Source organism: Tursiops truncatus, chromosome 8, assembly GCF_011762595.2.
Source record: "Tursiops truncatus isolate mTurTru1 chromosome 8, mTurTru1.mat.Y, whole genome shotgun sequence".
Classification (NCBI taxonomy): domain Eukaryota; kingdom Metazoa; phylum Chordata; class Mammalia; order Artiodactyla; family Delphinidae; genus Tursiops; species Tursiops truncatus.
This window is the reverse complement of record NC_047041.1, coordinates 43,234,244-43,259,748: the sequence shown is the minus strand read 5'-3', so window position 1 is coordinate 43,259,748 and position 25,505 is coordinate 43,234,244. Positions and strand designations below refer to the sequence as shown.

Genomic DNA, 25,505 nt, shown 5'->3' with positions numbered 1-25,505 from the left:
AATATTTACAGAGGCCCTAATTCTCGTTAATAGAGTCTCACATTAGCTCAGGTGTCAACTCGTACAATAATCTCCCAGGATAGGACAGACACTTTCAAATTCTGAAAACTAGAGGCACCTAGTGAATGTACATCTAGAGTTCAGGGAGGAAGCAATCTAAATGCGGTTTGACATTTTTAAAGTTTGTGCTTTTTTTTTTAACTGAAATAGAGTTTATTTATAACACTGTGTTAGTTTCAGGTGTACAGCAAAGTGATTCAGATATAGATAGATAGATAATTCTTCAGATTCTTTTCCCTTATAGGTTATTATAAAATATAATATATAATTTTTCAGATCCTTTTCCCCTATAGGTTATTACAAATTATTGAATATAGTTCTCTGTGCTATACAGCAGGTCCTTGTCGTTTATCTATTTTAGATATAGTAGTATGTATATGTTAATCCCAAGCTCCTAATTTATCCCTCCACCCCCTTTCCCCTTTGATAACCATTAGTTTGTTTTCTATGTCTGTGGGTTTATTTCTGTTTTGTATATAAGTTCCTTTGTATCATTTTTTAAATTTTTAGATTCCACATATAATTGATATCATATAATATTTGTCTCTGTCCGACTTACTTCACTTAGTATGATAATCTCTAGGTCCATCCATGTTGCTGCAAAAGGCATTATTTCATTCTTTTTAAGGCTGAGTAATACTCCAGTGTGTGTGTGTGTGTGTGTGTGTGTGTGTGTGTGTGTGTGTGTGTGTGTATACCACATCTTCTTTATCCATTCATCTGTTGATGGACATTTAAGTTGCTTCCATGTCTTGGCTATTGTAAATAGTGCAGCAATGAACACTGGGGTGCATGTATGTTTTGAATTATGGTTTTCTCCAAATATATGCCCAGGAGTGGAATTGCTGGATCATATGGTAGCTCTATTTTCAGTTTTTTAAGCAACCTATATGCTGTTCTCCATAGTGGCTGTACCAATAGACATTTCTCTAAAGAAGTTTGTATTAACAATAAGACAGTTTTACAAATAGGCCAGAGGAGATAGTGTCCTATATTTGAGAGTAATATCGATGTCAGGATATCAACTTTGTGAAGGAAACTAAGAGGACAAAGTACATATTAGCCATTCCTCTAAGCATGCTCTGAAGATTATGAAAAAGAGACTTGGGAGAGTAGACACAGAAGCCTAGTGGTGTGATGGAAGCTTTCTAAGTTATTCACTGGGAAGCCTGATGGGAGGCAAATATAAAGCAAACTTCTTAATTAAACTGAACATGAGAAGTTAATTCTGTCTTCAAGTAGATGCAACAGAATTATAAAAGGCCACATGTGGTTATAAGTAACACAGAACTAAGACTCCCCAGGGACAAGAAGCCTTGTGTTAATCTCTCTGTGGCTCTGAAAGAAGGAAGAAAAAAGATTAAGCCTCCTTGTGGAGATCATGTGATGACTTCCTGATCCCAGCCAGAGGCGGCATTTCCATGGAAACTTCTCTTCTCTTCTTCTTCTCACACACACTGCTCCTTCTACTTAAAAAGGCTGCTTTGAGTCTCAAGAGAGTTGTAGGGTGGAGACTTGATGTTTCTTCTAAATCATGAGAAAAATTCCAGCAGAATGGGTAGAGAGCAGAAAGGCTGACATTCCAGCATCACATGTAGTGATGACCTTCCCTGGATCCCTACAGCTAAGACTGCAGACACTGATGCTTTCCTCAGAGCTTTCACTTTCTCTCACTTGTTCCTCAAGTTCAAGGGACCACCAGCTTTAAGTATGGAGCAGGATAAGGAAGGAAGTCTCACAGGGACAGCTTTGACTTGACTACTCTCATCCTGTAACTCTTCAACTCACCTCAGTACAAAACACGTGATTTTTAAGCCCCTCCATGGATTGGGTCCAGGTTTAATTCCCTATAGCATGGGGGCATATCTGGAGCCAATTCTCCAACTCAGCAGATGAAGTACAGCTCTCACTTCTCTACAGTTTCTCCTGCCTGAAGTATTGTCTCCATTCTCATTTGTCTTTCCAACTTATGTCTATCCTTCAAAGTTTGGCTCAAGGAGTACTCCCATAATAAAATTTGCATACCATTATCCAAAACTGTGCAATCCTTTCCAGTATCCTCAGTTCACAACTATGTCCCTCCATTAAAAGTCTGATGTTCTTATTTTCTGTACTACTCATTTGAAAACTAGTGTAGTGGTAAAATAATATTTTTATCCATGCATTTCAATTTATCTAGCTCACTGTACACACAGAGAAAAAAATCTTGAAAAAATTTGCATGATCAATAAATATTTGTTGAATAAATATATCAGTCCTTATTCACTCACTCACTACATTGAGAACTCCTTTGCAAGACCATATTGCAAACAAAATTTCACATGAATTCCTGATTTCCAGAACTTATGGGGTAAACAAGATCATTATAGCATTAAAATAAGAAAAATACAAACTACTATATATAAAATAAATAAACCAGAAATATATATTGTACAGCACAGGTAATATAGCCAATATTTTATAATAACTTTACGTGGAGTATAAAAATATTGAATCAATATGTTGTACACCTGAAACTAATATAATATTGACAATCAACTATACTTCAATTGAAACAAAAGAGTTTCCTTTGGAATATTCACTAGTAAAAGTTTCCAAAATAAAGCAGACGACCCAGCTATCAAAGTGACCTCTCATTAATAATAGTCAGAAAATGAGTGATTAGACAGCAAGCAAGCAGCTAGCATCAAGATGATCAGGAAGTGTATCAGAAAAAAATTTTTCTTCTGATACTTTGTATAAAATAAATAACCTTCAGGGCTTCCCTGGTGGCGCAGTGGTTAAGAGTCCGCCTGCCGATGCAGGGGACACGGGTTCATGCCCCGGGCTGGGAGGATCCCACATGCCGCAGAGCGGCTGGGACCGTGAGCCATGGCCGCTGAGCCTGCGCGTCCGGAGCCTGTGCTCAGCAACGGGAGAGGCCATAACAATGAGAGGCCCGCATACCGCAAAAAAAATAAATAAATAAAATAAATAAATAACCTTCAGATATAAGAAATAATCTCTAGGCTCTGAAAAGTGTCTCTTTCTGCAAAGACGAATTCTACCAATGCTGTGGCCTATTTATGGTCTTTGAGAAACCATCTTGCACCCAAAATCTCTAACACTGCCTGACTTTTCTTAATAAAAGAAGCTCTATTCCTGACATGGCTTCTCATTTGCAAATTTAAATCATCACTAATTTTATAGTCAATTAACTGGGTTAATTTAGATCAGGTGGTGTTATTATTATTCTAACCATAAGTATTAAACTATTAATGGTGAATAGTGTTTCTCACTTTAACGTAGGCCTATCCCACTGGTGGGATACATGCCAACTCCAAGGAAAAGTTAGTCATGGGGTTTTCAGAAGATGAAAGCTTAAGATAAAGACTGAGAGTGTTTGATGCTGGAGGTGGGAGTGGTATTATATAGGTCTTAGCCAAAACATGTGATAGTCACTGAAGGGTTAGCTGGAAAGAGAAGTGTGTGGCTCAGTTAACCAGCTCAGGCAGACCTTGTGAGAACTAGAGGAAGAATGCTCCTGGCTGCTTTGTACTGCCTGCTGTGGACTTTCCAGACCTCTGCTGGCCATTTCCCTCGAGCCTGCACCTCCTCTAAGAACCTGATGGAGAAGGAATGCTGCCCACCATGGGAGGGTGACGGGAGTCCCTGTGGACAGCTTTCAGGCCGGGGTTCCTGCCAAGACATCATTCTGTCCAAGGCACCACTTGGACCTCAGTTCCCCTTCGCAGGGGTGGACGACCGGGAGTCTTGGCCCTCCGTCTTTTATAATCGGACCTGCCAATGCTTTAGCAACTTCATGGGATTCAATTGTGGAAATTGTAAGTTTGGCTTTTGGGGACCCACCTGCACAGAGAGGCGACTTTTGGTGAGAAGAAACATCTTTGATTTGAGTGTCCCAGAGAAGAACAAATTTCTTGCCTACCTCACTTTAGCGAAACATACTACCAGCGCAGACTATGTCATCCCCACAGGCACCTATGGCCAAATGAATAACGGATCAACGCCTCTGTTTAATGACATCAACGTTTATGACCTCTTTGTCTGGATGCATTATTATGTGTCAAGGGACGCACTACTTGGGGGCTCTGAAATCTGGAGAGACATTGATTTTGCTCATGAAGCACCAGGTTTCCTGCCTTGGCATCGACTCTTCTTGCTGCTGTGGGAAAAAGAAATCCAGAAGCTGACAGGGGATGAGAACTTCACTATCCCGTACTGGGATTGGCGAGATGCAGAAAATTGTGACATTTGCACAGATGAGTACATGGGAGGGCGCAACCCTGCAAACCCTAATCTACTCAGCCCAGCATCCTTCTTCTCCTCTTGGCAGGTAAGATGTGCTTGACATACAATAGCAGAGCATAAAAGAACCGTAGCAATCACTTCTTCTGGAACGTCTTCATAAACACCTTTTGCATCTCTCTGTCTCCTGCCAAGCCTAGAAAATTTTCCCTGTCAAGAGCTCTCAACATACCTTGTATTTTCCCTTTATAGCACACTTCACAATTAGAGTTCCGAAGAGATTTTTGTGGTTGTTTGTCTAATATCCTCTACTTGGTTCCTAAAATCTAATGAATAAAAAGTACTTGGTTCATTACTGTATCTCCTAGCACCTGGGATGGTGCCTGGCAAATGGTAAGAGCTCATGAACTATCTGTTGAACCAACTGATGAACGAATACTTAGATGATTAGGTAAATAAATGATTTAGGTCAATGTTTCTGAAATTTTATTCACAATAAAATTTATACATTGCACAAATTAAAAATACAAATTCCTATCTTTATCCCAGGAATCCCATTGATAAGAATCTTCAAAGGAGTTTCCTGGGAAGACCTCATTTACTAAATGTCTATGGTGATTACCATCATCAGCAAAATTTGGGGAATATTACTTAGATTAAATTTTCTTTTAAAAAAATATATGAAGACCCTGAAGCTCAAACAGGTAAATAATGAAAATAGCTAATATTCATCGATCAATTAGCATGTATCAGCCCCTGTTGTGTTTATGTGCCTTAATTCATTTAATATCCTTACTAATCATTCCCCATCTCAAAGATTTAAAAAGACCAACCTGAGGTATAAAGATATTTATATTAGATATAAAGATATCTAATATAAAGATATTAGATCTTGTAACTTGTACAAGATCACAGAACTAGTAAATAGCAGAGACAAGATTTGTTCTCAGATAGCCTGGCTGCATGACAACCCTATAATATTGGGTTGGTCAAAAAGTTCATTCGGGTTTTTCTGTAACATCTTATGGAACAACCTGAACAAACTTTTTGGTCAACCCAGTATTTCCAAGGACATGTCTGCTATGATGTTGAAAGGATCTGGCCATCCTACCTCACTTTTTTCAATAAGATGCAGAAGAAATTATAATTTTTTCCAAAATACGTGCAAACTTTTGAGGCACAAGATAAGGGATTGTTATTTTGAAGTTTAATTTCTGTTTCTCCTATTCTGATTTTTTTCACTCTGGATTAGGAGCAAAAGGCAGCCAAAGAAATATGCTTTTAATTATTTATCATTTTAAAACCATAGGTAGAAGGAATGTTTTTCTGCCTGTATTCCAAATATTTCTAATACAGCACTTTTGACTAGCAGTGCTTTATGGAACTAAACCCCAATATTTAAATGAGATGGGAAGAATCTTGCATTCTCACCCGGCGCTCTGTAATTTTGAAATGTGGATGGCTTCCCACCCGCCCCCCTGCACTAAGTTCACACACCTTCCAAATGGAGCCTATTGGAGCTCATTGAAAATGACCACTGCAATGTCTTGTGTCACTAATGTCAGCTATTTACCAAGAGAAAGGAGTGAATTTGTGCAGGAAAGGCTGGAAAAATTGTGCTTCAAAAAAAAAAAATCTATTTCAATAAGCCTTCAGACCTCCTACCTTAATCTATAAAGTGCAAAACTTTCATCTAACTCTCACATCCTCCGTTACTGCTTAAAATACGGTTAAGCTTGGATGCGGGATTTTCAGTCAGTTATAGTGCTTTCCTTAACTGCTTCTCTTGACCCAGAAAAACTGGAGGATTATCTAAATTACCAAAAAGTTACAACATCCACACTAAAGCTTAATAGGCAAATACTAATTGATATTAATTACATTAGATGTAGCCTTCTTGGAAGTACCTAAATTATGTTTCTAATTTTTTCTATTCATTTATTGATTATTGAGTGGAAATTTTTTTCTGTTTTTTTCTCCTTTACAACTGTGTCCAGTTTTACTGCTAAATAAAACTTTTTGGGTCTAGTAGGTAAACACTAAGTTGAAATTGTTACAACATTAGATTCGATATTGTTCTATGATTAAACTACTGTGTAGTAACTGGTGTTAAAAATAAGATTAGGAAATACAGAGGACAAAGACCATTGAAGAAAAATGAGCAAACGACAATTTAAATAAGGAAGGTGAAATGAGTGAACATTTAGCTTCACCTACCATGAGTGGTGTCCTTGTGTGAGGTGACAGTCAAACCCAATTCTAGTTGGCTGTTTCCATTCCTTTGCAGAGCATCTCTGGTTATAGTCCTTTAAAAATGAAGATCAGTTATTTATATTGACTTAATTCATCAGTTCTCAGTATCTTCTAAATCACTTAGGAGCTTAAAAAATTGCATGTGCTCCACCCATCTACCTTCTGCCAGAAAATCATAGTCAGGGGGTCCACTGTGAAGTCCAAGCATCTGTATTTTTAAAAACTTCTACTGGAATTCTAATGCACAGCCAGCACTAAGAATCACTGATTTAATTAACATGGAAATTGTTTTGGTATCTCTTTCACTTTACAAACTCAGGTTCTATAATAAACACACCACTAGTTTAAATGCTTTTGCCTGAATTGAACACTCAAATCAAGAACTAGACTGTTTTATGCGAGATGATGAGACCAAATATCTTCCAGACTTGGTGAGTTCATTAATATCTTCTTAATTAGTTAGACTCAGCCCCTTTGGTACAAAGCCTCCTGCTTTTTCTTGGTTTCAGATATCTTTTACTTGACACACACAAAAATAGAGTTTTTAGGTTTATTAACTCATAGGATTTATTAACTCTGAGCTAAGAGACCTTCAGTGGTGTGTCGTGTACTGCCTGCATTTTGTAAAAGAAGATAGTGAGACCCCGAAAGCTAGGATGATTTGTCTAAGGTCACACAGCTGAGGACTAAAACCCAGTGCCTTTGACTCCAATGCTATTTCAAGTTAACCATGTTGTTTCCTATTTTTAAGGAGCCATTTAGGCTTGGAAGGGATAAAACAAGCCACTAATTTATGGATGTAAATTCTGACTTGTAGTCACTTTAACTCCCTTAATATTCAGTTGCACAGACAACTGGGGCAGATATTCTGATGTAGTCCTTTTCATTCATGTTAGAGTGAAATTATTCTATTAGACATTTATTTATCCACATCCCTTACTCAGGAAGAATTGACCTTCACCCTTTTGCACTATCATTCTACTTTGTACAGATTTGTATCATAGTACCTATAATTCTTCAATACATGTAATTGTTTTCAAGCCTATCTTTGTCTAACAGACTGCCATCTGCTCCAATGTAGAAACCATTTCTAATTTATCTTTATGTCCACAGAATCAGGAACATAATATATACATGGAATGGGCTTTGTCAATATATGTTGAATTGAACAAAATTGAAAATCATAGAAATGTTAGTTCCAGTGCTAACACACATAAAAAATTAAACTCTGCATAGACATAGCTAGATTTCTAGAACATTAAGCCATAATTTATAGCACTGGATCCCCAAGGCCAAGGACACAATTATACCAAAATAAGCAGTAACTTATTGTCTGGAATAAAACATTTTGTGTAGCTCTCTCTAGGCTTATGTGTGTGTGTGTGTGTGTGTGTGTGTGTGTGCAAAAAATGAAAGCACACATAGAGAAGATCAGGCAAGTTACAACCCGAGTGTTACTTAAGTGAGATTAATAATATTTACTGATAAGGTTCTTTATTCAATAAAATAATATATTAAAAATGATGTACTTAATGTTAGTTTTCATAGAAAGCCTATATTCAGAATTCACATGCTTTTTTGGTATATTTGTTCCTTTATTTTTTGGTTTGTTTAATGCCAAGAGCTTTTAAACTAGAAGCATGTTTGTCGTCAGTTAAAGCAGTCCATTATTTTTGGAGGTGGGGGGTGAACATTAAAGTACAAATACCTACGCTCAACACAGTTAGATCCAATGTTATGCAAGCAGCAGATAAGCTAGCCGTAAGAAGGAAAGGGTAGCTGTCATGATGGATCAAAATAAAGAGAAAAATTTTTCCAAGATGATGGGCATGAGTGAAGTGTGACCAGGGAATTCGCTCATCAGGTGAAAAGCATATCACATGGACGCAAACAGTAGGAAGAAAAAAAAGTTACTTTTCAGCAGCGAGTCATGGGTTTAGGTAACCATGGCAACAGCTCAGTGAATTAACAGCTTCTCTTTTTTCTTTATGAAAAAGATTCTGTGGAATGTCATAGGGTTTACATTTTTATTTAGATAAACCTCTAATGTCATGATAGAATTTTTGCTCCTAAAGCTTTTAATAACTGGTTGTTTGTCGCTATTTCTTTATGTTTAAGAGAACACTAAGTTCACTTTCTCCATTAATACATCTGTTTCTTCTTTCTATATCTCCCTTTTTTCATTTGACTTGGGACAGCTTGATCTATTTCTCCAAAATCATATAAGTCACCTGTGTTGAAACAGAAAAAGAACAAATTCCTCATTAGAAGACCTCTGCCACTTACCAGATTCTACCTCTGCTAGTTACCAGATGTTATTGGACAAGTTATTTGGAATCTTTGACCTTTGTTTTTTTTTCTCAACAGAAAAAAATGGGGTGCAATTATCATATATGTGTGTTTTCTGTGTTGATGAAAATACTAAATGGAATGGAAAGTAGAATAATGCAGTGGAAAGGGTATAGTCTTTTGAGTCATAAAAACATGACTTTTGTAACTTACTTAGCTACAAAATCCTGGACAAGTTACTTAATTATTCTGAGACCGTTTTTTCTTTAAAATTAGAATAACGTATCTTAAAGCATTATAGTAAAGGGATTCAATGAAATCTGTTAATGTAAAATGACTAGTTTAGTATCTGACATATTCTTTGAGTTTCATATACCAAAATTATCATAATGTATCTTTATATGATATATTGATGATAATTATTATAATAATGACTATTCATCCAGTGTTACAGAGTCAGGGTTAACAATTTGGTGGCCTGCCCAACGGTCTTGTATTCAATAATAATACAATAGTTGCCATTATTAAACACTCTGTACTTGGCACTATATACTAAATGCTTTACTTAGGTAAAATTATTTGATCCTTTGTAAAAAGTTGTTATAGTCCCCATTTACAGATGAAAAACCTTGATATTCAGAGAGCTTAAGTAATTTGCTCAATTTGGAAAGCATGTCTGACTGCAATCTGCATGATGGTAACCATAGTGATAACACTTTCTTCTACCCTGCCTCTCCTTCTGTATCAAATATAAAAACAATAATTTGAGATTAAGTTTTTCAAATTATTTCTGGAAATGGGGTAGATTTCTTCCTTGTTACTAATACATTGTCATCTGAACATTTAGCCACTTGGCTGTTGGCATTTCAGCAAAAATAGTTTCATTCAAACCTCTCTAATTTAACTGAGTCTGCTGTAAGAGTCTTTTAGGCAGTAGGATCTTTTGAAAATATCCTGATATGGTTTATTATTCAAACAGGAATGAAAATGATTTCATCTATATACCCACTGTGATGTCTAGTTAATCGACATTTTAAAGGAATCCAATATATTACACTCAATGCAAAAGTTAAGTTAGCTTTATTCAACCATCCCTAAGCCATTTACAGGCAGTCATAAATCTACTGGATATAGCTTTGGAATCAGGAGGACTGTGGATTAATGTTCTAGTCTTGGCTCTGAACATCATTTGACCTTAGACAAGTCACCCAACAATTCAAGTTCTCAATTATGCATGGATAAAAGGATTGAGGAATGTCATGAAGTATGAAGAAAACTAGAAACTGACATCTGTTGAGCCAGAAACTGCATTTTATTATTTTATTAATATAATAAATATAATAAATTATACATTAATATGTAATATTTATTATTTCATATTACAGTTGAAGAAATTGAGACTCAGCAAGCCTAAATAACATACTCATTGCCCCATTGCTAGTAAGTAGCTGAGCCAGAGTTGAAGTCCACACCTACATGAATTTGGAAACTAATTCTTTCCCAACACACAACCCTTCAATTCATAAATGATACCTTAATGACCAGAAATTAAAAGCTTCTCTAAGTGTCTGTTGTATAACACAGTAGCAGCCATTCCCGGGGGGGCAAGGCTCATTCAGTTCTATCTGATGGTGAGTTAATTTGCTTTTACATTCTTATAGATTGCCAACTCACTGGAGCCAGAGACTGATAGGATTGTTTTGATTATTCCTAACTGTGATGCAAGCAGCTGACCAAGAAGACTTCACTTTTAAAATATTGTTCCATGTGCCTTGCCTGTTGCCCATAAAATTATTAATCATAATACAGGGTTTTAGATCCTACTAGCCTTTTATACTCTTCCACACTCAGTTTCCTCATCATTAAAATAGGGATAAAATCATATAAACCTACAAGGTCATTTGTGAATTTAAAAAAATGTACACAGAGATGCCTTCCTTATTGAGAGTGGGGCCTCAGTATATATTTAATACAAACGATATATTTTTGGAAATATCTTCTAGGGCAAATGTTGGTACCAGGAACAGGAAGGACTAGCTAAAAACGATGTGCAACACATGTTGGTAGTTGAAGATTCACTGGTTCATCCATTGACTTGTTTATTTTCCCATCAAATTGTTATAGAGCCTCTATTATAGATTCTGGGAATAAACAGTAACAAAAAAAAGAAAGTTATCCTATGGAGATTACTTTTTTTTTTTTTAAAGGAAGTGATACTGACTGTTTATCAAGGGAGATTAAAGTGAGTCAAGTTTGAGTTTGACAAACAACCACGTTATCTACTCAGTGGGCACAGGCCTCCTACAGACTAAGTGCCCAATGTGAACAGTCTCACTGATGGCAGTGTGGACTCTCCTGCGTTTTATGCTTTTGTTTAAGGCTGATATCTTGCTACCTGCTTAACTGACATCATGGAACCTAAGGCATCAATGATTTTAAGATGAAGAATTAACTTATAAACCACTAAGAAAAACTCTGCCAGTTAAATTATGATGTTTTTTTAAATCACTTAGGATTTTTATATTCATTGAAAGAGCTCCTTTTGACTTATTTAGTCACATAATTTTATCAAAGTTCAGTCTTCTGCCTACATATAAGTGAAACTGTAAGCAAAATAATTTGGTGAAGGATTTCTAAAATTTCTTCAGATGTTAGCGTTGGACCCTTTTGATTTACTTTTTAAGTCAGAGTTGACACTGTTTTTTTCAAAATATTGGTTTGGCCATGAAGATTAGGTAGAATATCAGATAAATGGCAAGGGGTGAACACGCTCAGGCAAGAACAAAGATGTGGGAAGGAGAAGCATGAGTGATGCCCAGAGAAGAGTAGCCAGTCTGACTTCAGCAGTTGGATCACAGAATTTGTAAACAAATAAAGATACAAGATGTATTCTGGAGGCAGAATTGACAAGATTGGCTGATGGTTTTAATCTGAAGGATAAAGGGGAACAAAATACAAATGATAACAGTCTCTGGCTTAAAAATGAAGATTCATGGGCTTCTGGTTTAAGCTGAAGGATAGTTGATGTGAAAGGAAATAGAGGGAGAGGAACAATATTTTTTTAATCTTTTTATTTTAAGGTTTTTTTATTTTAAAAATTCTTTTTTAATTTAATTTTTTAAATTAAAGTATAGTTGATTTACAAGGTTGTATTAGTTTCAGGTGTACAGCAAAGTGATTCAGTTTTACATACCTATATATCTTTTTTTATTCAGATTCTTCTCCCTTATAGGCTATTACAAAGGAACAAATTTTTGATTTTTAAGTGTTCCATTTGAGATGCCTGTGAGATAACATTGAAATATGAAGTTGGAGATGGATATACAGGGTTAGAGTTCAGAGGAGTCTTTTGAACTTCAGATAGGAATTAGGAAGTTCTTATATAGTGGCTTGTAAGCTATGAAACTGGTCATCAGAGACAAAAAAGAAGATACAGAAAGAAATAAAAGAAGAGTGTACAGACCTAAACTCTGGGCCATGGCTAGCTTCAAGGGCATATGAAAGTCACACAATGGATATTTAACAGATGATTGTCAAATTAATTTTCCCACCAAATAAATATTTGACAACAATTATATGAAGTAGTTATTGTTATCCCCATTTGCTAGATGAGACCTATGGTATTTTTTTTTAACATCTTTATTGGAGTATAATTGCTTTACAATTGTGTGTTAGTTTCTGCTTTATAACAAAGTGAATCAGATATACATATACATATGTTCCCATATCTCTTCCCTCTTGTGTCTCCCTCCCTCCCACCCTCCTTATCCCACCCCTCCAGGTGGTCACAAACCACCGAGTTGACCTCCCTGTGCTATACGGCAGCTTCCCACTAGCTATCTATTTTACGTTTGGTAGTGTATACATGTACATGCCACTCTCTCACTTTGTCACAGCTTACCCTTCCCCCTCCCCATATCCTCAAGTCCATTCTCTAGTAGGTCTGTGTCTTTATTCCTGTGTTACCCCTAGGTTCTTCATAACACTTTTTTTTCTTAGACTCCATATATATGTGTTAGCACACAGTATTTCTCTTTCTCTTTCTGACTTACTTCACTCTGTATGACAGACTCTAGGTCCATCCACCTCACTACAAATAACTCAATTTCGTTTCTTTTTATGGCTGAGTAATATTACATTGTATATACGTTCCACATCTTCTTTATCCATTCATCCGATGATGGACACTTAGGTTGTTTCCATCTCCGGGCTATTGTAAATAGAGCTGCAATGAACATTTTGGTACATGACTCTTTTTGAATTATGGTTTTCTCAGGGTATATGCCCAGTAGTGGGATTGCTGGGTCATATGGTAGTTCTATTTGTAGTTTTTCAAGGAACCTCCATACTGTTCTCCATAGTGGCTGTACTAATTCACATTCCCACCAGCAGTGCAAGAGGGTTCCCTTTTCTCCACACCCTCTCCAGCATTTATTGTTTCTAGATTTTTTGATGATGGCCATTCTGACTGGTGTGAGATGATATCTCATTGTAGTTTTGATTTGCATTTCTCTAATGATTAATGATGTTGAACATTCTTTCATGTGTTTGTTGGCACTCTGTATATCTTCTTTGGAGAAATGTCTATTTAGGTCTTCTGCCCATTTTTGGATTGGATTGTTTGTTTTTTTGTTATTGAGCTGCATGAGCTGCTTGTAAATTTTGGAGATTAATCCTTTGTCAGTTGCTTCATTTGCAAATATTTTCTCCCATTCTGAGGGTTGTCTTTTGGTCTTGTTTATGGTTTCCTTTGCTGTGCAAAAGCTTTAAAGTTTCATTAGGTCCCATTTGTTTATTTTTGTTTTTATTTCCATTTCTCTAGGAGGTGGGTCAAAAAGGATCTTGCTGTGATTTATGTCACAGAGCGTTCTGCCTATGTTTTCCTCTAAGAGTTTGATAGTTTCTGGCCTTACATTTATGTCTTTAATCCATTTTGAGCTTATTTTTGTGTATGGTTTTAGGGAGTGTTCTAATCTCATACTTTTACATGTAGCTGTCCAGTTTTCCCAGCACCAGTTATTGAAGAGGCTGTCCTTTCTCCATTGTACATTCCTGCCTCCTTTATCAAAGATAAGGTGACCATATATGCGTGAGTTTATCTCTGGGCTTTCTATCCTGTTCCATTGATCTATCTTTCTGTTTTTGTGCCAGTACCATACTGTCTTGATTACTATAGTTTGTAGTATAGTCTGAAGTCAGGGAGCCTGATTCCTCCAGCTCCGTTTTTCGTTCTCAAGATTGCTTTGGCTATTCAGGGTCTTTTGTGTTTCCATACAAATTGTGAAATTTTTTGTTCTAGGTCTGTGAAAAATGCTGGTAGTAGTTTGATAGGGATTGCATTGAATCTGTTGATTGCTTTGGGTAGTAGAATCATTTTCACAATGTTGATTCTTCCTATCCAAGAACATGGTATATCTCTCCATCTATTTGTATCATCTTTAATTTCTTTCATCAGTGTCTTATAATTTTCTGCATACAGGTCTTTTGTCTCCTTAGGTAGGTTTATTCCCAGATATTTTATTCTTTTTGTTGCAGTGGTAAACGGGAGTGTTTTCTTGATTTCACTTTCAGATTTTTCATCATTAGTGTATAGGAAGGCCAGAGATTTCTGTGCATTAATTTTGTATCCTGCTACTTTACCAAATTCATTCATAAGCTCTAGTAGTTTGCTGGTAGGATCTTTAGGATTCTCTATGTATAGTATCATGTCATCTGCAAACAGTGACAGCTTTACTTCTTCTTTTCTGATTTGGATTCCTTTTATTTCCTTTTCTTCTCTGATTGCTGTGGCTAAAACTTCCAAAAGTATGTTGAATAAGAGTGCTGAGAGTGGGCAACCTTGTCTTGTTCCTGATCTTAGTGGAAATGCTTTCAGTTTTTCACCATTGAGGATGATGTTGGCTGTGGGTTTGTCATATATGGCCTTTAATATGTTGAAGAAAGTTCCCTCTATGCCTACTTTCTGCAAGGTTTTTATCATAAATGGGTGTTGAATTTTGTTGAAAGCTTTCTCTGCATCTATTGAGATTACCATATGGTTTTTCTCCTTCAATTTGTTAATATGGTGTATCACATTGATTGATTTGCATATATTGAAGAATCCTTGCATCCCTGGAATAAACCCCACTTGATCATGGTGTATGATCCTCTTAATGTGCTGTTGGATTCTGCTTGCTAGTATTTTGTTGAGGATTTTTGCATCTATGTTCATTAGTGATATTGGCCTATAGTTTTCTTTCTTTGTGACATCCTTGTGTGGTTTTGTTATCAGGGTGATGGTGGCCTCGTAGAAGGAGTTTGGGAGTGTTCCTCCCTCTGCTATATTTTGCACGAGTTTGAGAAGGATAGGTGTTAACTCTTCTCTAAATGTTTGATAGAATTCTCCTGTGAAGCCATCTGGTCCTGGGCTTTTGTTTGTGGAAGATTTTAAATCACAGTTTCAATTTCAGTGCTTGTGATTGGTCTGTTCATATTTTCTATATCTTCCTGATTCAGCATTGGCACATTGTGCATTTTGAAGAATTTGTCCATTTCTTCCCCGTTGTCCATTTTATTGGCATAGAATTGCTTGTAGTAATCTCTCATGATCTTTTGTATTTCTGCAGTGTCAGTTGTTACTTCTCATTTTTCATTTCTAATTCTATTGATTTGAGTCTTCTCCCTTTTTTTCTTGATGAGTCAGGCTAACGGTTTATCAATTATTTTCATCTTCTCAAAGAACCAGCTTTTAGTTTTGTTGATCTTTGCTATCATTTCCTTCACTTCTTTTTCATTAATTTCTGATCTGATTTTTATGATTTATTTCCTTCTGCTAACTTTGCTGTTTTTCTGTACTTCTTTCTCTAATTGCTTTAGGTGCAAGGTTAGGTTGATTATTCGAGATGTTTCTTGTTTCTTAAGGTAGGATTGTATTGCTATAAACTTCCCTCTTAGAACTGCTTTTGTTGCATCCCATAGGTTTTGGGTCGTCGTGTCTCCATTGTCATTTGTTTCTAGGCAGTTTTTGATTTCGTATTCGATTTCTTCAGTGATCACTTCGTTATTAAGTCGTGTATTGTTTAGCCTCCATGTGTTTGTATTTTTTACAGAGCTTTTCCTGTAATTGATATCTAGTCTCATAGCATTGTGGTCGGAAAAGATACTTGAAACAATTTCAATTTTCTTAAATTTACCAAGGCTTGATTTGTGACCCAAGATATGATCTATCCTGGAGAATGTTCCATGAGCACTTGAGAAAAATGTGTATTCTGTTGTTCTGGGATGGAATGTCCTATAAATATCAATTAAGTCCATCTTGTTTAATGTATCATTTAAAGGTTGTGTTTCCTTATTTATTTTCATTTTGGATGATCTGTCCATTGGTGAAAGTGGGGTGTTAAAGTCCCCTACTATGAATGTGTTACTGTTGATTTCCCCTTTTATGGCTGTTAGTATTTGCCTTATGTATTGAGGTGCTCCTATGTTGGGTGCATAAATATTTACAATTGTTATATCTTCTTCTTGGATCGATCCCTTGATCATTATGTAGTGTCTTTCTTTGTCTCTTCTAATAGTCTTTATTTTAAAGTGTATTTTGTCTGATATGAGAATTGCTACTCCAGCTTTCTTTTGGTTTCCATTTGCATGGAATATCTATTTCTATCCCCTCACTTTCAGTCTGTATGCGTCTCTAGGTCTGAAGTGGGTCACTTGTCGACAGCATATATATGGGTCTTGTTTTTGTATCCATTCAGCCAGTCTGTGTTTTTTGGTGGGAGCATTTAATCCATTTACATTTAAGGTAATTATTGATATGTATGTTCCTATTCCCATTTTCTTAATTGTTTTGGGTTTGTTATTGTAGGTCTTTTCCTTCTCTTGTGTTTCTTGCCTAGAGAAGGTCCTTTAGCACTTGTTCTAAAGCTGGTTTGGTGGTGCTGAACTCTCTCAGCTTTTGCTTGTCTGTAAAGGTTTTAATTTCTCCATGAAATCTGAATGAGATCCTTGCTGGGTAGAGTAATCTTGGTTGTAGGTTTTTCTCCTTCATCACTTTAAATATGTCCTGCCAGTCTCTTCTGGCTTGCAGAGTTTCTGCTAAAAGATCAGCTGTTAACCTTATGAGGATTCCCTTGTGTGTTATTTGTTATTTTTCCCTTGCTGCTTTTAATATGTTTTCTTTGTATTTACTTTTTGACAGTTTGATTACTATGTGTCTTGGCACGTTTCTCCTTGGATTTACCCTGTATGGGACTATCTGTGCTTCCTGGACTTCATTAACTATTTCCTTTCCCATATTAGGGAAGTTTTCAACTATAATCTCTTCAAATCTTTTTTCAGTCCCTTTCTTTTTCTCTTCTTCTTCTGGAACCCCTATGATTCGAATGTTGGTACATTTAATGTTGTCCCAGAGGTCTCTGAGACTGTACTCAGTTCTTTTCACTCTTTTTCTTTATTCTGCTCTGCAGTAGTTATTTCCACTATTTTATCTTCCGGGTCACTTATCCGTTCTTCTGCCTCAGTTATTTTGCTGTTGATCCCATCTAGAGTATTTTTAATTTCATTTATTGTGTTGTCCATCGTTGCCTGTGTCCTCTTTAGTTCTTCTAGGTACTTGTTAAATGTTTCTTGCATTTTGTCTATTCTATTTCCAAGATCTTGGATCATCTTTACTATCATTATTCTGAAGTCTTTATCAGGTAGACTGCCTATTTCCTCTTCATTTGTTAGGTCTGGTGGGTTTTTATCTTGCTCCTTCATCTGCTCTGTGTTTTTCTGTCTTCTCATTTTGCTTATCTTACTGTGTTTGGTGTCTCCTTTTTGCAGGCTGCAGGTTCGTAGTTCCCATTGTTTTTGGTATGTGTCCCCAGTGGCTAAAGTTGGTTCAGTGGGTTTTGTAGGCTTCATGGTGGAGGGGACTAGTGCCTGTGTTCTAGTGGGTGAGGCTGGATCATGTCTTTCTGGTGGGCAGGTCCACGTCTGGTGGTGTGTTTTGAGATGTCTGTGGACTTATCATGATTTTAGGCAGCCTTTTTGCTAATGGGTGGGGTTGTGTTCCTGTCTTGCTAGTTGTTTGGCATAGGGTGTTCAGCACTGTAGCTTGCTGGTCGGTGAGTGAAGCTGGGTGTTGGTGTTGTGATGGAGATCCCTGGGAGATTTTCACCAGTTGATATTACATGGAGCTGGGAGGTCTCTTGTGGACCAGTGTCCTGAAGTTGGCTCTCCCACCTCAGAGGCACAGCACTGACTCCTGGCTGGAGCACCAAGAGCCTTTCATCCACACGGCTCAGAATAAAAGGGAGAAAAAGTATAAAGAAAGAAAGAGGATAAAATAAAATAAAATAGTTATTAAAATAAAAAATAATTAAGAAAAAAAAATTTTCAAATAGTAAAAAAAAAAAAAAAAAAAAAATAGGATGGATACAACCCTAGGACAAATGGTGAAAGCAAAGCTATACAGACAAAATCTCACACAGAATCGTACATATACACACTCACAAAAAGAGGAAAAGGGGAAAAAATAATAAATCTTGCTCTCAAAGTCCACCTCCTCAATTTGGGATGATTCGTTGTCTATTCAGGTATTCCACAGATGCAGGGTACACCAAGTTGATTGTGGAGCTTTAATCCGCTGCTTCTGATGCTGCTGGGAGAGATTTCCCTTTCTCTTCTTTGTTCGCCCAGCTCCCGGGACTCAGCTTTGGAATTGGCCCCGCCTCTGCGTGTAGGTCGCTGGAGGGCGTCTGTTCTTCGCTCAGACAGGACCGGTTAAAGGAGCCGCTGATTCGGAGGCTCTGGCTCACTCAGGCCGCGGGGAGGGAGAGGCACAATGCGGGGCGAGCCTGTGGTGGCAGAGGCCGGCATGACGTTGCACCAGCCTGAGGCGCGCCGTGCGTTCTCCCGGGGAAGTTGTCTCTGGATCCTGGTACCCTGGCAGTGGCGGGCTGCACAGGCTCCCGGGAGGGGAGGTGTGGATAGTGACCTGTGCTCGCACACAGGCTTCTTGGTGGCGGCAGCAGCAGCCTTAGCGTCTCATGTCCGCCTCTGGGGTCCGCGCTGTTAGCCGCGGCTCGTGCCCATCTGTGGAGCTCCTTAAAGCAGCGCTCTTAATCCTGTCTCCTCGCGCACCAGGAAACAAAGAGCGAAGACAAAGTCTCTTGCCTCTTCGGCAGCTCCAGACCTTTTCCGGACTCCCTCCTGGCTAGACGTGGCGCACTAACCCCTTCAGGCTGTGCTTACGCCACCAACCCCAATCCTCTCCTGGCACTCCGACCGAAGCCCGAGCCTCAGCTCCCAGCCCCGCCCGCCCCGGCGGGTAAGCAGACAAGCCTTGTGGGGTGGTGAGTGCTGGTCCGCACCGATCCTCTGTGCGGGAATCTCTCCACTTTGCCCTCCGCACGCCTGTTGCTGTGCTCTCCCCTGCGGCACCGAAGCTTCCGCCTCCGCCACCCGTGGTCTCCGCCCGCGAAGGGGCTTCCTAGTGTGTGGAAACCTTTCCTCCTTAACAGCTCCCTTCCACTGGTGCAGGCCCCATCCCTATTCTTTTGTCTCTGTTTATTCTTTTTTCTTTTGCCCTACCCAGGTACGTGGGGAGTTACTTGCCTTTTGGGAGGTCTGAGGTCTTCTGCCAGCGTTCAGTAGGTGTTCTGTAGGAGTTGTTCCACGGTTAGATGTATTTCTGATGTATCTGTGGGGAGGAAGGTGATCTCGCGTCTTGCTCTTCCGCCATCTTCCCCGCCGTCCGATACAGGGGAGACCTATGGTATTTAGTTTATTTTCTCAAGTGGTAGATTCAAGACTAGAACTCTGTTCTGAATTGTAACATTCATGGGTTATTCTGCAACCCTCAGAAAGCTGTTTCCTTCAATAATTTACTTTAAAACATTGATCTCCTGGTAATTAGAAATCCAAATATGGTAATCAGGAACCTCAACCTCCCTACCTTCCCCCTTTGACTTAGAGGTGGAGACAACACCCCTTTAACATAAAGGCGTTTTGTGCAGGTCATCTGCAGCCAATTGGAGGAGTACAACAGCCGTCACACTTTATGCAATGGGACGTCTGAGGGACCGATACTGCGCAATCCTGGAAATCACGACAAAGCCAGGACCCCAAGGCTCCCCTCCTCTGCTGATGTGGAATTTTGCCTGAGTTTGACCCAGTATGAATCAGGTTCCATGGATAAAGCTGCCAACTTCAGCTTTAGAAATACACTGGAAGGTAATCTCCTTTTTTCCACTCATTTAAATTTTCTTTTTTTCTGAATTCATGTTTATAATCTCTTATCCAAAATCCTGGGTCCAGAAGTGTTTGAGAATTCAGAATTTTCTGAGTTGAGTAGGGCATGTGGCATGTGTACATATATGGCCAATAACCCTAGGAGAGTATGGGGGGCACACATAATCTGAAACATGAATAACTCTTCAGCAAAATGTATGAAAGTACCCACCAGGTCAATAAATTGAGACAAGAGGCAGCCTAATGGAGAATAAAGTCAGGTTTTCCACTAAAAAAATATTGGTGCCAAACAAAATAATACATTTTTTGACCTTTTTGTATTTTGGAATTATAGATATAGGACTGTGGACCTATAATATTTTTCTAACTTTTAGTATTTTTATCTAGTTTAAAATATTCTGTAGCTTGCAGCTTGCCCTCTGCATCTCTTCCATCTGGCTGTTCCTGAGTTATATCCTTTTACAGTAAACAGGTGAGCTAGTAAAAAAATAAATAAAGAAAAGAAAAGAAAAAATAGAATATTCTGAATGCTAGCCTCTTTGAGACAAGTCTGTTCTTTTAACTATAATAAGGGTAAAATCCCATGTAAGGTTAAGGCCCCGTCCCGTTATCCCTCAAGATTTCTGTGTTTCGTCAGAGATTCCTTATCATAGTCTCTTCTAAGGCCTACCTACTTTTCCTTAAAAGCTCTCAACTTTGCTTGCATCTTCCCTTCAGCATCTGTTCATTCTTCTCTGCTCAGTGCTGACTGAGTCATGAAACCCATCTCTGCCATCTCAATTTTCGTTATGGAAACAAACCTACAAACAAACAAAAAATAGGAATATTCACTCAAGTTACAGATTTAATCTGAGTTCTGGGGAGACATAGGGGACCAATTCTGGCAAGGCAGATAACTCAAAATTTAACACTAGACATTCCACCTCCTAAAAACTCTTTGGCACCCTACCATGGAGACAAAACTTTCTCTTTTCTTATTTCTTCCTCCTTAACTTTTTTTTTTTGTTTCTTGTCATTGTGATTGTTGCTTTGTCCTCTAATTTCTGTTGCTCAGCTGTGCAGAATAGTGTCTCTGTCTCTTTCATTTCCTTATATTTTTCTAATCCAGAAGTTCTTAGGGCCTTGCTCTACCTCAGAAGCAATTTAAACAAGGAGAGTGTCACCCTAAAGAGGAACCTCGGTGCAGCTATTAGAATAAAAATTGTGTTTATTTTCCTTAAATAATATTAGTAATTAACGTTTTCCAAGTAATCTCTATCTGCAAGGCACTGTGCCAAAGATTCTGTATAGTACCATCTCACTTAATTCTTACAACCATCCTCTGAGGAAGATAGCATCATTATTTCTAATTTAAAGAGAGGAAACAGGATCAGAGATATCAGTAATTTGGCTACCACCCATTCGGTAAGTGGCAGAGCTAAATCTGTTTCTAGATTTGGCAAGTGCCAAAATCCAAGAGTCCTTTCCATTGTACTCTGATGACCCTGAGTGAGTTGAGCGTTTCTTGAAGGTTGAAAATATCAAGCTAGTCCTTCAATAATATAACAAGAGAAGGCAATGCCTGGTGCCCAGGAGTCTCTGAGCCTACAGACTAAGACGAAGGCACACAGACAAGTTGGTGTTCACCACGTGGGTGCATTGGGCGTCCTGTTGGACTGTGCAGGGGTTAATAGCAGGATTCCAGATGCTGACTTAATGACATTATAAAGTGGGGCTCCATCCTTAAGGGAATTATATATAGTACATTACAGGTTATTCAGGCAGATTTTCTAACAGTGAGAAAGCATAAACTTTGTTATTAAGGAACATGGGCTGATCACAGAAAGAAGGTAGGGGAGCCTCACTTCTCTGGGCCTCAAGTTAAAGAAAACTGGCTTGAGCCATGTCAACTCAGCCAGTGGCTTTCAAATGAGTTTCTAATGCGCAGAGTCAGTAGAGGACATCACATTAATTGTCAATAATTTGTGAATACTAATAAGTTATATCTGTGAATTATTTTTTTTCCAATAAGCTATTCTTATTTACTCATAGTCTAGTATGCTTTCTTGAGAAAGAGAGAAAAGACATTATAGCACATTATCTGGCACACAATAGGTGTTCAATATGTGTTTGATAAATGAAAACATAAATAATATCTAGGGCTCTTCCAGTTGCACCTAACCCATCACTTAGTTTGTCTATACCTGTTGTATGAAACCTATTTACTGGTAGCAAAATGTTAGAAAACATTGATCTGAGCCACCAACAAGAGTTTTTCCTGATCAGGGACACATTTATTTACTCTCTTCTTTAGAAATAATTTTAAGCTTACAGAAAAATTACAACAATAAAAACTGTACAAAACCACACATATACCTTCTACTGAGATTCACTTACCATTTACACTTGTTTTTTTCTTTCTCTCTCTCTCATTCTGAACCATCTGAGGGTAAATTGCATAGATCAGAACCCTTTACCCTTGGATATTTCAGTGTGTTTTTCCCAAGAACAAAAATATTCTTTTACATAACCACAGAACAGTTATCAACTTCAGTAAATTCTATATAGGTGTAATGCTTTAATCTAATTTACTGTTTATATTGCATTTTTTTCAATACACTAATAATATCCTTTACAGCATTTTCTTCTCTGTAAAAGAGTCCAGTCTAGGGTCAGATGGCATTTAGTTGCCATTTCTCCTTAGCCTTCTTTTAATGTGAAATATTTCCACAGCCTTTCTTTTTCTGACGAGATTCACATTTTTGGAGAATACATTCCCCCCATTTTTAACAGAATGCTCCTGTTTTTAATAGAATTTTTAGTAGAATGGATCCAGGTAATGTATTCTTAGCCAGAATTTTACAGAAGAGGTTTCATGTCTTTCTAAGAGCATTTAACATCAGAAGGCACACGATGACCCTCTGTGTCACTTTGGTGATGCTAATTTGATCACCTGTTTTACGTGTGGACCAGATTCCCCACTGTACAAAAACGGTCCCAGATTTCACCATTGCGCACACCTTCAAGCCAATTCTTATGTCTCTGTTTCATGACCCTATCATTTTTTAGCTCTTTCTTTTTTTCTGGTACAACAAAATATTCTAGACTCACCTTGTACCTACACTGCCCAAAGCCACTGGCAAACACTGCACTCTCTTCTCTCAATAAATGCAGGTGGAATTGAATTGTTAGTTTTGATTGAACCTCACAGTTATTGCTGCCCTTTTTTCTTTTGGGTCTCATGAGAAGTATTTGATGTATTTCCCATACAACAAATTCCCACAGCCAGTCCTGGGATGGAGGAACTGTTGCATTTTTGTCTACGGAAGTTATTTATGTAACCTCAGCTTTCCTCTTGGATTTAAATGCTGAAGTAAAGATTGAAAATGTGTGATTTATGAATTGTGTGAAAGAGACACATAAAGCAAAGAAGAATTAGTATGCATTATAAAAGGTAGTCTTCTGATTAAGTGGTCCCTGTGGAGTATGGGCTATTCGATTCAAAGAAGAATCTTCTCATGTGCAAATCTCTGACTACCCATGGTGTCCCGTATTTCACACTTTATAATAATGATAATGCAAAAATTGTACTGCTGTGGGTATTGGGGAATGGGGTGGGCTGGCAGTTTAGGGAAGTGGTTAAAGGCAATCAGACTGACTGGGATTTGATCTAGGCTCTACCACTTCCTAGATCTGTTACCTTCAGTAAGCCATTTAACTCTCAGGGCCTTAATTTCATCATCTGGAAAATGTAGATAAGAGTAATAACTTAGAGGGCTCATGTAAGGATTAAATAATATAATATATGTAAGGAGCGTATAACATTTCTTCAAAAAATGGCAGCTATTATTATGTTAAACTGGAATTAGTTTTTGACAACTCAGTTATCAGTCATTAATTTTTCTGACAATTAGCTTACAAACTAAGTATAGACTGCATCCTGAGAAAATAAATCATGATGTGCTAGGTGCAGAGAAAAATATAGGGAGGAGGAAAGACAGAAGAGGAACTTTCTTGAGACAGACCCAGGGAGGGAGCATTTCTGAAGGTAAAAGTACTGCTTTTCAGAGTGAATTCCCAGAAGCAAGGAGTCAAGAGCAAAGGCAGCTCCTGATACCTAAAACAGAAGAAGGTGCAGGAACAAGGAACGACTCTAATTTAATGGTATGTTCTCAGCCCCAAGCACAGTGCAACTTAGAACCATGGAACATATAGTTGGAAGACATTTCTCAATGTATTCAGTTCAACATCTCTCATTTTGCTGAGATGCCCACTATAATAGTACCACTATGTGGTCTTCCAAGAACAGAGATCAACCTACCTCATAAGGGAGAACAGGATGTTCTTTAGGTTAAGACAAAATCTAATTGCATTCAACTTAAAGAGTCCTCCATGAACCTGGTACTCTGTGAAATTATAAAAGTCCAAAGACATGAAAAGATGACTACTACACAGTTTCTGACCTTGAGGAGCTCACCAGCTAGTGAGAAAACATCACACAAACCCATAAGGAAAACACAATATGATGCTCAATAAAAAATGAGGTAGGAACCCAGAACTAAACCAGAAACATCTCCCAACCTGGAGAAATTGGAACCGGATCTTGAAATAGCAATAATTTCTCACCAAGAAGAGCAGAGAAGGAAGGGCACTTCTAGCTGTGGGAATAACATATGCAGTGGAATAGAAGTATTGAAAGCATAAGATTAGATACAACAAAATGAGAAAATGTATATGGCTAGAATATTAAGTTTGTAATGGGAAATAACAAAGAGGTATAGAAGGTTTAGAATATGCCGTGAATACCCATGTTTCTAAATCTTCTCCAGAGAGGGAAAAAATAGGCTCCTAAGAATATGTCCACAGATCCCTAGGGAATTAAGAAACTAACATTTATTATTTGTAAATGCCATTCATATCTTCCCTGTAGAAGAGATATGTTTGAAAACCCAAAGTTTAAAAGTCATGATCTAATGTTCATATCTTCAAGAACATGTCTAAATACCTTGTGTGAAACACTGCTATAGACAATGGGAGTCAAGAGGGGTTTTTAAGCAGGAACTTGATGTGATTCTATCTATGTTTCAGAAAGATGTGAATCTAGTGCCCTTAGCAGAATGCAGAAAGACTAATTAATGAGCTGTGGGAGGATCATGAATGGTGAGGGCTTTATCCAAGGCAGGGAGAATGAGATGAACATGAGTTGGTTAGAGTACAGAAACTCTTCTAGACTCTAGAGTATGGAGTATCAGAAACTCTTGATGACTACATAGGAGGCAGAAAGGTAAGCATCACTTTGAGGAGGATTATGAAATGTCTTCCACTGACTTCTAATAACTGGTCCTTGTTTTGTCCTCTTAAGTATACACCACTAAAAAATCTAGTTTATATAACAGCTCTTCTAAAAAAATCCATCTGTTATGATTCTCTAGAACGTTTTTTCATGCAGCCCTTTCACGATT

The 25,505-nt window shown here is 37.8% G+C and overlaps 1 protein-coding gene across 1 annotated transcript in view; it reads left to right on the top strand.

The window, feature by feature from the left end:
* The first annotated feature begins 3,513 nt into the window (after window positions 1-3,513).
* The window catches only part of TYR (tyrosinase), a 117,887-nt gene continuing 95,895 nt past the window's right edge, over window positions 3,514-25,505 (top strand). The window contains exons 1-2 of the mRNA XM_019948807.2: window positions 3,514-4,396; window positions 19,830-20,046. Of these exons, the coding sequence (XP_019804366.1) occupies window positions 3,578-4,396; window positions 19,830-20,046 (1,036 nt within the window). The 5' untranslated portion in view covers window positions 3,514-3,577. The remainder of the gene's footprint in view (window positions 4,397-19,829; window positions 20,047-25,505) is intronic.